This window comes from Galendromus occidentalis, unplaced genomic scaffold, assembly GCF_000255335.2.
Source record: "Galendromus occidentalis unplaced genomic scaffold, Mocc_1.1 scf7180000076319, whole genome shotgun sequence".
Taxonomy (NCBI): Eukaryota; Metazoa; Arthropoda; class Arachnida; order Mesostigmata; family Phytoseiidae; genus Galendromus; species Galendromus occidentalis.
Window position 1 is genome coordinate 124,091 of NW_003804308.1, and position 14,474 is coordinate 138,564.

At 53.1% G+C, this 14,474-nt stretch overlaps 1 protein-coding gene across 1 annotated transcript in view; it reads right to left on the reverse strand.

Annotated features, from left to right (window-relative positions):
• Positions 1-14,474, reverse strand: part of LOC100899906 (glutamate receptor ionotropic, kainate 2-like) — a 108,537-nt gene that overhangs the window by 32,704 nt on the left and 61,359 nt on the right. Inside the window, exon 2 of the mRNA XM_029113116.1 lies at positions 2,468-2,875. Within this exon, the coding sequence (XP_028968949.1) occupies positions 2,468-2,875 (408 nt within the window). The remainder of the gene's footprint in view (positions 1-2,467; positions 2,876-14,474) is intronic.

The following is a 14,474-nucleotide window of genomic DNA, read 5'->3' on the forward strand; positions in this document are numbered from 1 at the left end:
CGTTTATGTACGCGCATGGTTGCATCAACCGCCACTAGATCAACCGCTTCTGTTTGGCGTGGCTTCCGTGAGGCACCATTGCCAACTTCCTACGTTCTTCCGGGCAGCCATCCGTTCTCCTACGGTCTATTTCCCTAAAGCCCGCCATTTCCCCCGATTCACATCCTTCTCCCCGTATGGGCTCGATGCGGTACCGGTAGTTTTCTCCTTCGCCCTTGCGAGGTGTCTTAAGATCCCATCGTATCACGAGCTCCGCTCAGCCAGTAAAATTGGGAGAGCACTCGTAACCCCCGCGCTGCCATCTCCGAGATCGCGTGTCGCGGAATGTCGATATTCCCCTGACGAGCAAACCTCTGACTGACTGAGAGTCGTCGTGGCCATCGACGACAAGCGAAATCTCTCTCGAAGACGTCGGCGACGATTTCCGAGGGATATCAGACGTGATCGTGATCCGATTCTCGGCCGAGAGGTTGTACGCTTTCAGTCGCGGGGCTTTCCCGAGTGGAGTTCTCCACATTCATTCGAGCTCTCCGAGGGAAGCGTGGTTTCTATCCCGGCAATTGATTCCGTGGCGTCATGCGTTAAATAAGGGATGCGGTGGGGGGAACGAAATCGGCTCCGGGACTTGTATTACCTACACGTCTCGCGGCCGCACGGCAGTCGCACCTTTCCTCGGCATTCCTCCACTAGTGCAACCTCGATGTCGCTAAGATACAGGCAGGAACGGAAGAGGGAAACGTGGAGGAGGACGAGGGCAAGCCGGGAGCGTGTAGAGAAGAAGGGAACTCGGGAGAACGCTAGAGGGCGAGAGGGTCTCAGAGGAGCACGAGGACCTGGCAAAAGGTGAGGCCGCCAGGACAATACGGGCTGCTGGAGCACGACGTCTCGGACAGCGGAGGAACCGGACGAAAAAACGGGAACACCGAAAAGGGAATGGCGTAGTCAACGGAGCCTAGAAAAAGAGCCGCGTGTCGTGGTTCGTATGTTTGTTTGCTGGTCTGTTTGTTTGTTTCCCTGCCCTCCCTTCCTCTCTAGGCCGTATACGGCGCTCAACGGGAGAGAGAACAGGGTTGAGAACGAAAACAGGAGCACTTCCCTATATTGAAGAGACTTTTCAACAAACAGGTGGTTCAGATCTGCTCCCCTGCTATGATGCGGCACTGTCTGCGGTGGGGAAATTCTGATGGGGGTAAGGGAAGCCTTTTCGGTCAGAAAGCGAATAACGACTTCGGTTCGGCTGTTCGCCTCCCCTTGATTACCCCCCTCGGTCCTGCATCGGCCGTTGGTTCCTCCTACGCAAGCTCCAATACGGTGAACCTCCGACGGCTGGGCACGCCGTGTGGAGCTTTGAACGCGCGGCAGACGCAGGTCACGTTGGGCCTGCGGCGACCAAAAAGCCAGCACACAAGGAACACATCGCTCGGTAGTTCAATGCTTTCGTCGTCGGCGTCTCTGTCTCTCGTGCTTCAACGTGGATTGTGAGACGCGGTGCGAAAATCTATCGTTCGCTCTTTTCCTCTCCATATGGAGTACAGCAAGCACGCTGAGCGGAGCGGAATCCCATTTGCGGATGCAAGCTCTGAGCTTGAGGAATCAGACCCGTACTCGAGACGTATACTTGGAATTGAAGCTGTTCCAGTGATTTTTTCTTCCAATGACGTGATGCGGTAGGGACCGAAAGGAAACGGTAGGGGAAAAATAGGAGAACGGAAGACGAGGATCGTTCTATATCCATCCGTCCACTGACGATATCGCCGTTGACGTCGTCCTGCGACTGGAAGACTATCCGGTGAGCGAGTGAGCGGGCAGGCGGTCAGCCGCCTACCGTTTTCGCAGCCGTTTCGTTCGCTTCTTTTTCCCTCCTTTAAGGAGAGGTGGCAATTGAAACTTTTTATCGAGAGATTCTCCTGACGACTCCCGCCCTCGAGGCCCGCCGTTGGCGAATGGCGAAGCGAACACGTTTACCGCTCGGCATCGGCTCTAAATCTCTTGCAGCAGTAACACTGCGAGTGGCGATCAAGCTCGGAATCAGCCGCGAGAGAGCACGAGCTATTCCGCCAAGCGAACAGGCGGGCACGAGAGTGAGTGAAGGAGCGAACTATCTGACTGCGATCCGAGTGAAGCTGCGCATTGGAAGAAGCTCGGAGAGTCACGCTCCGCCTTTCTTAATGGAGAACGATCGTGGATTCGTGAGCCTGTACGCCAGGCCGAATTGCTTCATGAGAATCCGAACCCTCCGGGCTCACATTTGAAATGAATTCGTCGTCTCAGTAATTCAGACCGAGGAGGGCCGAATTCAGAGTAGGGCTGATGACGATGATGACCGCGGTCATCAGAAGTCGTCGAGCGAATACCTACCCCCCTTTTCGAATACCTTATCACGATTATTATCGCTCGGTGAGTCGACTATCCCGGACGCGGATCGATCCCGCAATCCGAAAAGCTGAAACAGAACAGCGTTACTCACCCTCATGGTCCTCGTAGACGAGGGCAAAAGACTTCCAGTCCCAAGTTTTGATAAGGTCGACGTATGCTTGAGCTAGGATCGAAGGCTTTGGGAAGAGATTGATGGAGAGATCATCTCGCTGAAGTTGGAAATCCCAGCGCATCTCCACGTGTGGAACGTCAAGTGCGTCACATATGGACTGAACATGCATCGAGGTGACGTCCGAGGTCGGCCCGAAGATGCCAGCGATGCCATCTCGTAGAAGCGTGCAAACCTTCTTCGTCGCCCGAAAGCAGTCGTCCTTTTCGACTCGTTCCACTTTTGGTATCAGCCGCGACTTGAGCAGAATGCCGTTGTCCTTGTTGACGCGTTCGATGGCGACACGGAACGCGAAGTCTTGCTCGTCGTCTTCGTTGTCGAACAGTCCCCCTGAAACGGAAAACAAACCGAGTCACATCTCGACTGTCATTTCTTCATTGTTTAACCGATCCGCCCGGCCTCTGCCTCACGGCTCATGGCCAAGCGGCTCGGCATGGAGCTCCTCTTGTTGCGCGAGAGTTGCTCACGAGTTGTTCTGTGTAGTTCTTGAAGAGTTTGCGCATGAATAGTTCACCAGAGTCCGTTCGGGGCTCGAGTAACAAGTTGCGTAATACATCCGTTTTGTCAACGCAGCCAAGTCATTTCCTTGCTCGTTCATCCAACGTCCCTCTCGCGTTCTCTGTCAAGGGACCAATGAATGGATGAACCGGGGAGAATTAAGTCGGTGAATTTGAGATGAGGAACTTTGTGTCCGTACTGCCTGAGCGGGAGACGTCGCTCGTCCCGAACTGTCCCGCATCGGCCATCAAGCATTCGTAATGCTAACAAAACAAATTGATTCATTATCTCGGAGATGGGCGTGAGGGCGATGCACCTCTGTTCTGGATTGATTGCCGCTCGGTCCGACACCTCGTCCATCGATATAGACTTCGGGAGACGTCAGAAAAATACGGAATTCGTTCCCGGAAGACCAGCCTCAGGCTCGGCCCGGGTCCAGCTAAGGCGGGTAGGCGGCGCGCGCACACCGGTTGAATGAATCGACTGCCAGTGTGAAACCTCCATCAATTCATCGTTTGAATTGTTCAACTTCCACTGGCGGTTCTGTTCTCGGCTTCAAGGTGCAACGAGTCGTTCAACTGAAACGCCTCCTTCCCCATTCGCCTTCCAAAACTGTTTCAATCGCTGGCTCGGAGCACAAACGACAAGCCGGGCATCGGCGAAGCAAAACTTGAATTCCCTCCTCGTTCTGCGGAACAAGAGCTCCGGAGACGGGTAAAGTTCGACGGGCCGTACGAATGAATAATCGTGGCAGTATTTCCTAACTCAGAGTTGTACCGAAACTCAGCGGAGGAAGGATCGAGCAAAAAAAGAAATCTACAGAGCTTGAAGTGCCCACACGTCTCCGACGGGAAGCCAAATGGGAGTTTTTCTCACAGGGACGATTGCTGCGGATTTAATTGCGCGTAGGAAATTCGCGTTTCTCTTCGAGCCGGCGAGATTCCAGAGCGTTTCGAGTTTTTTCCTTTGCGTTAACTCCTGCGCAAGCTCTATTTTCTCCTATTCGATTCGAAACTAAAGAAAGTCAACAGTCTCAGACCTGAGTAGGCAAAATGAGGATCCTATGGAGCAATAATCTAATGAGTGCCATCGGTGGGTCTCGGGGCCAGAAAAGCTGAACAATGAAAAGGAAAACTACGATGACAAGCTATCCATTATTTCCGAGGACGGAAGAAAATGGAGAACTTACTCCGCCCGGACGCTTTCACAATTACCATTCTATAAACTTTTCCCTCCCATCAAAATGGAGTTCCCGGAAGCGTGGCGGAAAACGTTTCTCTTGGAGACGTACTGTCTGTGTACAGCAACGGACGCTTAGCGGAGCGAATGCAAACACATCATCTGTAACGAATTTCCAGCCGGCTCGTCGTATGCATGCTTCTAGTCGATGTTCGTTTGTGAAAAACGAGGACTCTACATCTCCTGTCTTTTGCTCGCTCGCTCGCTCGCATGTTCGTTCGTTTGTTCCTTCGCTCACTAGCAGGCTTCTGTGCCTGTCCGCCGGCTCGCTCGTTCTCTCGCCGACTGGCCTCTATTGACGTCGTCCTCGGGGGAAGACGCCCGCCGTAGCTCGTTTCTTCCTCGGAGCTGAATTGTGACAAATTAGTCCCTCTGGCTGCTTCCGAAGGCAGAGAGGCAATCGGGAGGAGAAGGGAATGGGACGAGCTCTGTTCCTCAGCTCCTCCCAAATGAGTGCAATTTACTCTTAAGACACTTAGCGGCGCGCCCTGCACGAGGACAGCCACGACAGCGTGACTGTTCCTTCGCATCTTCTGCTCCCGCTCATACGCAAACCCTCGAAGCCTCATCATTGTCCGCCACCGCCGCTTCTATCTCGAGCTTTTCGCGCATATCATTCGGTTTTTGCGTCCTTGTCGGCCCTTCTGTAATTGGGAACTAGCTCCGTAATTTCGGCTTTAATCCCGCTGAATACAGGGACCCAATCCCTCGCCCGCGCGTCCCCCCCCCAGTTGTCTCGCGCGGAAAAGACGGGCGAGGGCCCCTTACCCAATGGTATCTCGAATCCTGGGTCGAGCTCGCACTCACAATGTTCGAATAGAATCTTTATTTACCCGGAACGGACCCAGCGAGCAACGGTATGAGGAAGCAACAGCGACGCGCCGCCCTGGGGATCACGGCGATTTGATCAAGCAACGAAAAGACTCAGCGATTGGATGTTCGGATGAAATCCATAATGAATTCGTTGCCGGTGCTTCCGCCGACTTCCGCCCCGAGGAATCAATCGGGCGGGGAAGTGGGCCTAACGCCAAAACTAATTCGTTATGGCGCAGTTGTCGCAGTCGACTTTGTCTTTGATGCCACCGGAGACAGTTGAATGAGTGAGGAAGCGAGCGACCGAGCGAGTCCGAAAAAGGAGTGTCTGACCGGTCAGCATCTGCTTTCGGCGGCGATGGTCGTCGTCGTCGGAGCGGCAGCCCGAGCCAAAATCCTCCGAAATCCTTGTTCTTATTTCTGGCTTCCGAAGTCGAAGAGGAGCTTCTCCGATGTCCAATCTCGTTGCTTCAGCTCGTCTTACAGCCGTCTTCGTCGTCAGCGCCTTCGGCGTTGTCGTTGTTAACGTCGGCGGCGGCGGCGAGCGTTTTCTTCTCTTAATCACGGGAGATCCCTCAGTTCAACGGAAGAGCTGATCTCTTTCCCCATCTCGTTTCGTCGGTCCCTGGTACTGCGAAACTTGTCACGAGATTATTCCGACAAGGCTCTTTTTTCGTTCTTCGTCACAGACTAAAAAAGTCCTGTATCACCGCACAAGCTCGAATCGGCGTCCGGACGGAGCGTCGCGCGTCCTCTTCTCGGAGCCGTCGTCGTGGAACATCGCCAATTCGTCGAAGCCCGCCGAACAATTAGCTTTCTTATTGTCGGGGTATTACATCGTCCACGGCTAGCACCATCCCAGTGAGCGAAGGAGAGCACGGAGCGAGAAGAAAGGAAAAAAGAAGCAGAAGTAGTACTCGGGGAGCAATAGCGGACTCGGCTCCACCATATGAATAATTACTCGCCCTGCCACCGCCGCCGCAAGTAACCGGTCTTGCTCATCTGCCCATCCTTTCTATTTCGCCATTTCTTCGTGCTTGGTTTGTTCTCCGTGCGGGTGCTCTCGGCCTTGCCAAACAGGATAACAGCATGCCACGGCTCACACAGACGTCAGAATAGTTGTTCCACTGCAGGATGCGAAACGCGCCCCTCCCTCCCTCGCTCGCTCCCGCATTCGTGCGTTCCTTCGCTACCCTCACGGCTAGCTCGCAGCACGTCGAGCAAGTGAGTACCTTCCGGCAACGCAGTAGCAGCATTTTGGGAAAAGCAGGAAGGAACACCGCTCTAGGGTGCAACCGTCGACGGAGATGGTCGAGCGACCGGGTTTCACTCGCTGAATCCCGATAATAATTTTCGCTAAAATCTCGCCCTGAAACACAGTCGGCGACGCGAATCAGATGTTGTAGGTCATTGTGTGTGTGTGAATGAGTTTCGGAACTTCGAAAAGCTCATTCGGTTGCTAAGATCCATCGAGCATGACCGGCTGGGGATCCGAGGTCGGAGGCTTCCTCCTTCGCTCCGCTCTCAGTCGGAGATTGTTAGTCAAGCTCCAACGTACGTTCATGTCAAGCTGGGCGGAATGGGGGAACGAAGAATAAGCGGCGGACCGTTCACAGATGACTCTACGGTTAGCTTTCCATCCGACGGGAATTCTTGTTTTGATGAATTTCCCCTCCGGTCCGCGAGCGAGTCAACAACGACGATCGGAATCCGAGAATACTTCGCTATCTCTTCTCTATTGTCTATAAAGAGCGAATTCCAGCCCATGTCATGGCGTAGCGTCTTCTCGGAGAAGCGAAATCCTAGGAATGAAATTACGTTGTTGGGCAATGTCATACAGCGTCTGCGTCAACAATAGACAGCGAGGAACAAACTCATCTTCCGATCAAATGAAGCTCTACTATGCGACAAGAGCAGCTATCGACGTGAGAAAGTGCGGATGGGAAGCTTCTGGCATCTGCACAGGCATTCAACGCCAGCTCGTCGGTCGTGCCTTGCGAGGCTGAAGCTCTCGGTCAAAAATGCGCTCTTCCTGAAAACACTCTCACTCGAGTGCACTCGAGGAAGCGGCGAAAACGAGAGAACGAGAGACAAGGACAGACGATAAGCGATCATCGTGCCGCATACTTTAGTGTTCTTCACACCCACCTACCCGCTCGTGCACCTCCCTTCTTCCAGCGAGTAGTTTTTTTCTCTCACACCGGAGCAACAACGTCGTGCGAAACCCAGAGCCAGGATGAACGTCAAGTTCTGAAGGGACGGACGAAGTACAGACAAAAGAACACAACGAAACGTAATGAAACAATGAAGCAATAAAAGCAGCTGGGCACAGGCTGAGAGAAGCTCCGCTTAATGTTCTTGCCCTTTACGCTGAAGGAAAAAAATTGCAGACAAGCCGAAAAAGAGCTGTAAACTCTCCTTCCTTCCCGTTCTCGCCCGTAGCCGCGCTCAGTCGATATCTCGATGACGTGAACTGGTTGCCGAGTAAACTTCGTGCGATAGTCGTGTGTACACGTGAAAAAAAAGGAGAGAAAAAGTCAACCGCCGAGACCATAGATTTGGCTCTTTTCCGACGGCTGTCGATGCGATAAACGCTGCGAGCGAACAATCTCTCCGTCAACCGGCTCCCGCGATGCCTACCCGCTAGTTCCCCCTCCGGGAAAGCTCGACACGGCTTCGGAGCTAACCTCTTCCTGCGACCCCTCTTGTTCTCTTGCATCGTCATGTACCTTCTTCCTCCGTTTCCTCGAGGCCTGGACGCGTCGGGACAAGCCAGCCAATGTTGTCCTCAACTTCGGCCGAGGTAAAAACGATTTGCTTATCTCGTCAGCCCTGAGGAAGCCGGAACCCTGAGAAGGAAGGACAAGCCGATATCGGTCTTGCGCTATTACCGGAACATTTTGTAGGAGCAGGCCGGTCGCTCACTAGCCCGCTGGCTCAGTCGATCCGAGTGGCCGGGATCCGGCTCGCTTCTACGTTTTCGCTACCCGTGCCGTTTTTTCGCCGAATTTTAGTCAGTTCTGAAAAACTGAGCGTGCTTGAGCTCTCGACTCCTGAGAGACACGAGCTCTGCCGGAATCGCTGGACAAGATCACAACAATTCCGTCGGGAATTTCAGATGAGGGATTCTTCGAGTCGGGTAATGATCGATTGGGAAGAATTTTAGGGGGAAATTCGAAGTTTCAGGGATCCCGAGATCGGACTCCTCACCGTGCGTCGACGGCTCCGCAGAGAAGGACGAGCATTCCAAAGGAGGGACGGACGAGAGAGTTCAACGAGACTTGCGATCATTTCGAGTTGCAAGCCGGTCGCCTGTCCTTGCGGCTGGCGGCGATGGTCACGACGGAGCTTTGGCGGAAAATCCATTTGGAATCCGCATTGCTGTGATTGATGATCGCAGACGTCCCGCTTCTTATCTCGAGGAGGTCGAGGCCAAGATTTTTTGCCGGTCAACTCAGCCTCGTATGTCGAGAAGTCATTGAAGTCTCGTCCGTCTGCCATCGTTGGCTTGGGCTCTGGGCTCCGGAGGCTTTTGTATGCTCCCGAGAAATATATGTTTATCGGAGATCCCACTAACGGGTATGCATCTCAGCACGTCGTCGATCCTGATCGAGACCACCTATGTGAGCGTATTCCCCTCGCCATAGAGATCTCCCGGTCAGCGAGGAATTCTCTCGAATCTCATGTGGTTTCGAGAGATAGCGGTAACCGATCCGTTAGCATACCAGAAAACCTCAGTCATGATCATAATAATAAAAGCAAACAACGTGTCGCCCGCTACAACAAGGGAACCTGTAAGAAACGGGAGAAAACAGCAATCTCCCGGTGGCAATGCTACCGTGTCGAGATAATGACAGATTCTGTCGAGTCCGGCAAATGCTCCGCCAGCTCTGTCTACGAGACCGAGGGACACACTCCTCATTACCCTCACAAACGAGATCCCACCGTCTTCGGTGTTGTTGTTGCTGTCGTACTCGTCCTTATTTCTGCCTCGCTCGCTCGACACAATTGGCACGAGCATTTGGTTTTGTGTTACACGATCTCAACATCTTTTGCGAATCGGTGGAATTGAGTCGATCGACAACCAGAATGGGTTGGCTCTGATTTTTATCATTAGACGCCTGTTCTCCGAGTAAGACGGAACGGCAAGCATCTATTCGTTTGTCCCGTTGATTCGATCGTTTGTTCTCCGCCAGCGCCGTTCTCTGAGCTGAGTTCGAAGGAGCCCGTAAAATACTCGATAGAGGAGCACACTTCGTGAATGCGTTGAGCGGGACACCTTTACGAGCAAGAGCCGTCTCTGAAACATCAGCTGTGCAGTAAACTCTGCATGTCCGCGCCCTGTGTGACCGGTGACTGGCTGTCTGGTTAGTCGAGGCCACGCTCGTTTCCTTTCGCAAGTTTGTTCCTTTCGCCTCCCGAGAGGACACGAGTACGAATCAATCAATCGAAGGCGAAAGTCTCAGAATCGATTAACTCGTGTACGATAGGATACCCCGTACCGAATTCTGGGGCCCGAAGGGTTGAAAGGGACCAAGGGTCAAACTGGACACTGGACTCGGACGAGCATCAGGAGAGCTCGGCTTTCGCGTTGTCTGGATCGTCATCTTATTCAAAATCGATAAAGCGTCCGTTAATCGTTCCAAGACGGCTCGAACCGCAGAATGAGGTTGTTTTCCGAGACGAGGCCACACGCCAAGATGGGTGCCAGGTTTTACATAATTAACAAATGAATGAACGGGAGTCGCTCTCTGCCTTTGTGAGCTGTTACGCCCTTAACGCTCCGATGCCACGCTATGAATGGCTGAATGAATATTTCAATCATGCGGCTCTGCTGTCTCTGGGCACGTTCTCGAGTCTCAGGCTCCTTCGCAGGAACCTCCTCGGGTATCTAGTTACGCCGCGAGAAACTTTTTCCCTCTGCGGCCTCGAGGCGACGAACAAACAGCAGCCGAGTCGCAAGTCCCGCGACACTTCCGGGAAATATCCTGCCTCAAGTCGAAAATCACTTCAGTTGGACTTTGGAACTACAGGCTACGGCATTCGCAGTCGGTAGCACTGAACATGTAGCTCGAGTCCTCCATGGAGCACACAAATCAGAAGAGAGAGCAGGTGGATATTTAGAGTGAGGCGCAAGAGAACTTTTTCTGTCTTCCGCCGAACCGGAGCTCGGTCGTTTACTACCTGCTAGAAATTCAGTTTAGTATTCAAATACCTCCAGAGCGACCAGCGCATGCCCTTCCGGTGGTAGGTAGAAATCTCAAACCTGAGGGGGGAACGTCCACGGGGACTGGGAATGTCTTGTCGCCGGACCTGCAGTACATGTCGAAGCGCAAGGGCTCAGATAAAGCAAAACAATCATCGAAAGACCTCGACAGGAGTCACTGCGCATTATCCGTCGCAACCCCGTGAGTTTTCCCCAAACTTCCAGCGGGCTGACGGAGGCAGCCGTATTCGGAGTCGCTTCCGACCGTCGAGGAATACGAAGCCTATTCTCTGGATGATTACTGACCGTGCCTCAGAGAGGAACACGATGATGAAGAACGCTGGACTCGCCCGCGGCGAGAGACCGATGAGGCCGGAGGGTCGAAGACGAGGACTCGAGATGCCCAGGAGGGGAATCTCCCATCGGCGAAATCAAGCTCAATACATGAATACACATCTAATAAATGACTCGAATCTCATGGGGACGTTGTCTTACGTCCGGCCGCGCTGACTTGCCGAGGAGACTACCCGTCTATCGAGAAGCCGATGCGGAAAAATCATCCTCGAGTCTCTCCGGCAATGGACCAGCGATTGTGGATGGTAACGACCGCGCGCGAGTCGGATGGCATTCAGAGTTTTTTTTCCTGCAGTCGGAGAGCAAAGCAAGATGAGGTCATTATTCTAACCTCCCGTAACGGCGGCAAGAGAATCCTCAGTAGAGTCAGCTCAGTCCTACTCGATACATTTTCATAGGATTCGAGGAATCCCGGAATTCCCGACGCCCCGGATCGCCTATTAGGGACTCGAATAAAAATCTTGCCCTTTTTTTTCATCATGAACCCCTCCCCTCCGTCAGGACCAGAGTGACGAGAACAGAGTGACGGAGAGGACGATTTTTGCCGAGCTCCTGTTTGCTCAGAGCAAAGTGTTTACGTCCGTACACCGTGGCCTTTCCCACAAAGTGTCCTGAGAACGTTATCGGGGCCAGGCTTCCGCCAGTCGGGATTCCGCGTCCTGTCGGTAATGACGGCGCTCTCATCAACTCTCATCTGACCGCGAACAAATATTTGATTGAGGCGGCTGGCTGGACTGCCTGCCCATCGGTCGCTCCGCCGTCGGTCGGTCGGTCGGCTGGTCGAATGGTCGGTCGCTCGCTCGCTCGGCCCTCCGCTTCCCAGCAACCATTCCTCAAGGCCGAAGATAAGTTCGATAGCGCCTGTCTGGCCCAGAGCCTGTCTGACTGGCGGGATTGCAGTTGGTTGACATGGGAAAAATAACTCATCCCAGAAAAGGCCATCTGTTACCGTGGGATTCCGTTCCCATGGAACCGAATGAAACACCCGCAGCAACATTGGGAACGATATCGCGCCCGTTCCCGAGGCGCGTTCTTGAGGATTTCCAGAGGGATTTTCTCTCCTCCTTTGTGAGGTGGCAAACTGTTTCTTTTGTTGGTTGGCCAGTTCAGAGCGAGCTCTCGGTGTCTCCCAGCTGGCTGACGTTTGAATGCCATCTCGAAGGACGGCGGAGACATTTGCTTTTCTTCATGACCGAGCTTGGGCTGGCTGGCGTCGTCGTCGGCACCGCCGCTGCCGTCGTCGTCTCAAACAAAAACGCCAGCTGTGTGTGACCAGATGGGATAGGAGCCACGTCGAAAAGCCGGACGGTTGGACGCAAGCTAGGGCAACAGCAGCGGCTTCATTGCCATCAGCAACATCATCATCGGTCGCTTCCTCCGAAGACTCCAGTTCGACTTCATTTCTTAGTCGACGCTCAATTGAATGAAACATGCGTTTCGCTCCGTTGCTCCTAAGCTTAGCTGTTGCATCTCTGGCTTCGGCTGCCGATGACGACGACGACTACCAGGACCCGCCGTACGTCCGACCGCCGCCATTCAAAGGATGCGACCTCGGGGAGTTGGACAAATTCCTCCCGGAGAACATCCGGAACTGCGCAGCACAGGCCGCGCAAGGCGCAATGCCGATCACTCTGCTGCAGAAGACCATGATCACGCTGTGCAAGGTTTTCAAAAATTGCCACATTTTCATGAAGAAGGGGATCGCTATGCCCGAAGACGACACTCACCAGTGTCTCCACGGTAGGTTTCGTGCTTCGTTCGTTAGCTCTGCGAAAAACGTTCTAGGCCGGCATCGAGAGCGGCGCGGAGACGTGGCTCGCCTACGCTTACGGGGAGAAACCAGTTCCCGAATATCCAAGGACGCAATTATTCAAAACGATTCCTAGATACATGATCCAAGCTCGAGTTGCATCAAATTAATCTCGGAACTCTCTAGGCGTGATGACCCAAGTCCGGAAAACAGACGTTGCCGGTCAAAGTATCGGTCTGGTTAAGGATATAATCGGGTCCAAGGGCTACAAGCGGGAAAAAGTGAGTTCTCGAACGTACGGATCCAGGCCTCCTCGGCCACATAAATCATAGAATCCGATGCGTACTTTGAGCCTGAGACGCAATTCATATATTCCCAGATCCTCAAAGCGATGGAGGCGGTCATCGATTGTATCGATGCCGCCGGAATGTATCTACCTCTGCATAGACATCATTTCTTGAAGCTAATCGACATTCAATTCCGAATCATGGAGTGAGAGCTCATAAACAAATTCAGCTGCGCTGAGGAATTCCGGATCATTTATTTCGCATTATCTCTATCTCCTGCGATTTCTCTCCGGGCTCTCTCCGGGGGCGTGCCCGATCGGAACCGAAACAAAAAGAAGCCGAACCAAATAAAATCGATTCCCGCAACAACTCCACACAGAACTACCCATTATGATGATCGTTCGAAAGTTTTTTGCCTCTGTTGTCCCTTCCGGGGATACCGTTATTTGCTTTGTTCTCTCTAACTGTTGCTCTCAAATGGATGCGCCTCTGAGACTGCGAGCGGGTGTCGAAGTCATGCGAAAACGACATCGGTCACAACGAAGAAGAATGCAATAACTGGATGATTGGTCAAATAGAATGACAGGCGTGGAAAACAGCCGGGGGACGATCATCCACGTGAATCGATAAGCTGCGCGCGACATCTGTGCGATGCACGAACCGAGGGCGGACCAATCGGTTGGCACACCGAAACAGCGGAGAAGGAAGAGAGCAGTCGAAACAAAAGCTTCGGGGAATGGAGAGGACGAGGATCGAAAGTTCGTTGGGACCTAAAAGGAGAACTTGAGGAGCTTTGTTTCCAGAACTCTCCTCGTGAGCTGGCCATGCGATTCCTTTGTTAGCTCGGCGTTAATTGGAATGTTTGTTCTGACACAGTGCGTGGATCGTTTCCTTGCAGGGTGGCCTAACTGGCCTTCCGCTTGCCTGCTTGCCATGAGTAAATTAATTATTACACCACCGCATGCTTCTCACCATGCTGTTGTCTGTCTATCGGTCTCTCAGGCCGGTGCCGCGGACGCGGAGCATCAACTCAATCGGACAACTTACGTACGAATGATTCTGTCAGTTGTTCCACGCTGTCTATAAATCGATCGAGTGTGTTCGACGACGTAGTAACTCGTTTAGGGAGAACCTCGCAGCTCGGACCCATTGGACTAACGACGAGTGTGGCGGCGGTCAACATAACATCACTCCCAACAGAAGGAGGCATGCAGGCTCCACTCGGGATTTTTATTACGGCTCTTCGCAACAGTTATCGTGACCTGAATAATGGAGCCCACCGCCGACTCTGGAGACTGGTCCGTTTGGGAACGAAGCGACGAGGCGTTAACATTTTCTCGAATTTTCCTCACCGAATCGCGAACCCTCCCACGATTTTTTCTCCCGGGGAATATCTCTTCGAGAGCGGCAAAGGAATACAACGGACAGAAACGACTTCCCTCCCTCGTCCGTCTGACGTCCTCTCGTCCGTATGACGTACCGAGCGCCTGCATCGTAACGACAACGGCATCGGAGTAGATGGAGACTGCTCGGACAAAAGACAAGAAATCGCTCTTCGAGACAATTTTGTGAGGTCTCTTGTTTCCCCGTACGGCTTCGCAGTTCCCATTTATATGCTTTCCAGTGCCCGTCTCGTTCTCCCGTCTTCCGCACAAGCCAGTTAAGGACCTGAGGAAGGAAGTGCCGCCGTTCGCCGACCGAAAGAGCAAGCGAGCGAAATTCTCTGCCATAAACTGAAATGCAAATATCCCTTGCGGGAGGAATATGGATAGAGATTGAGAA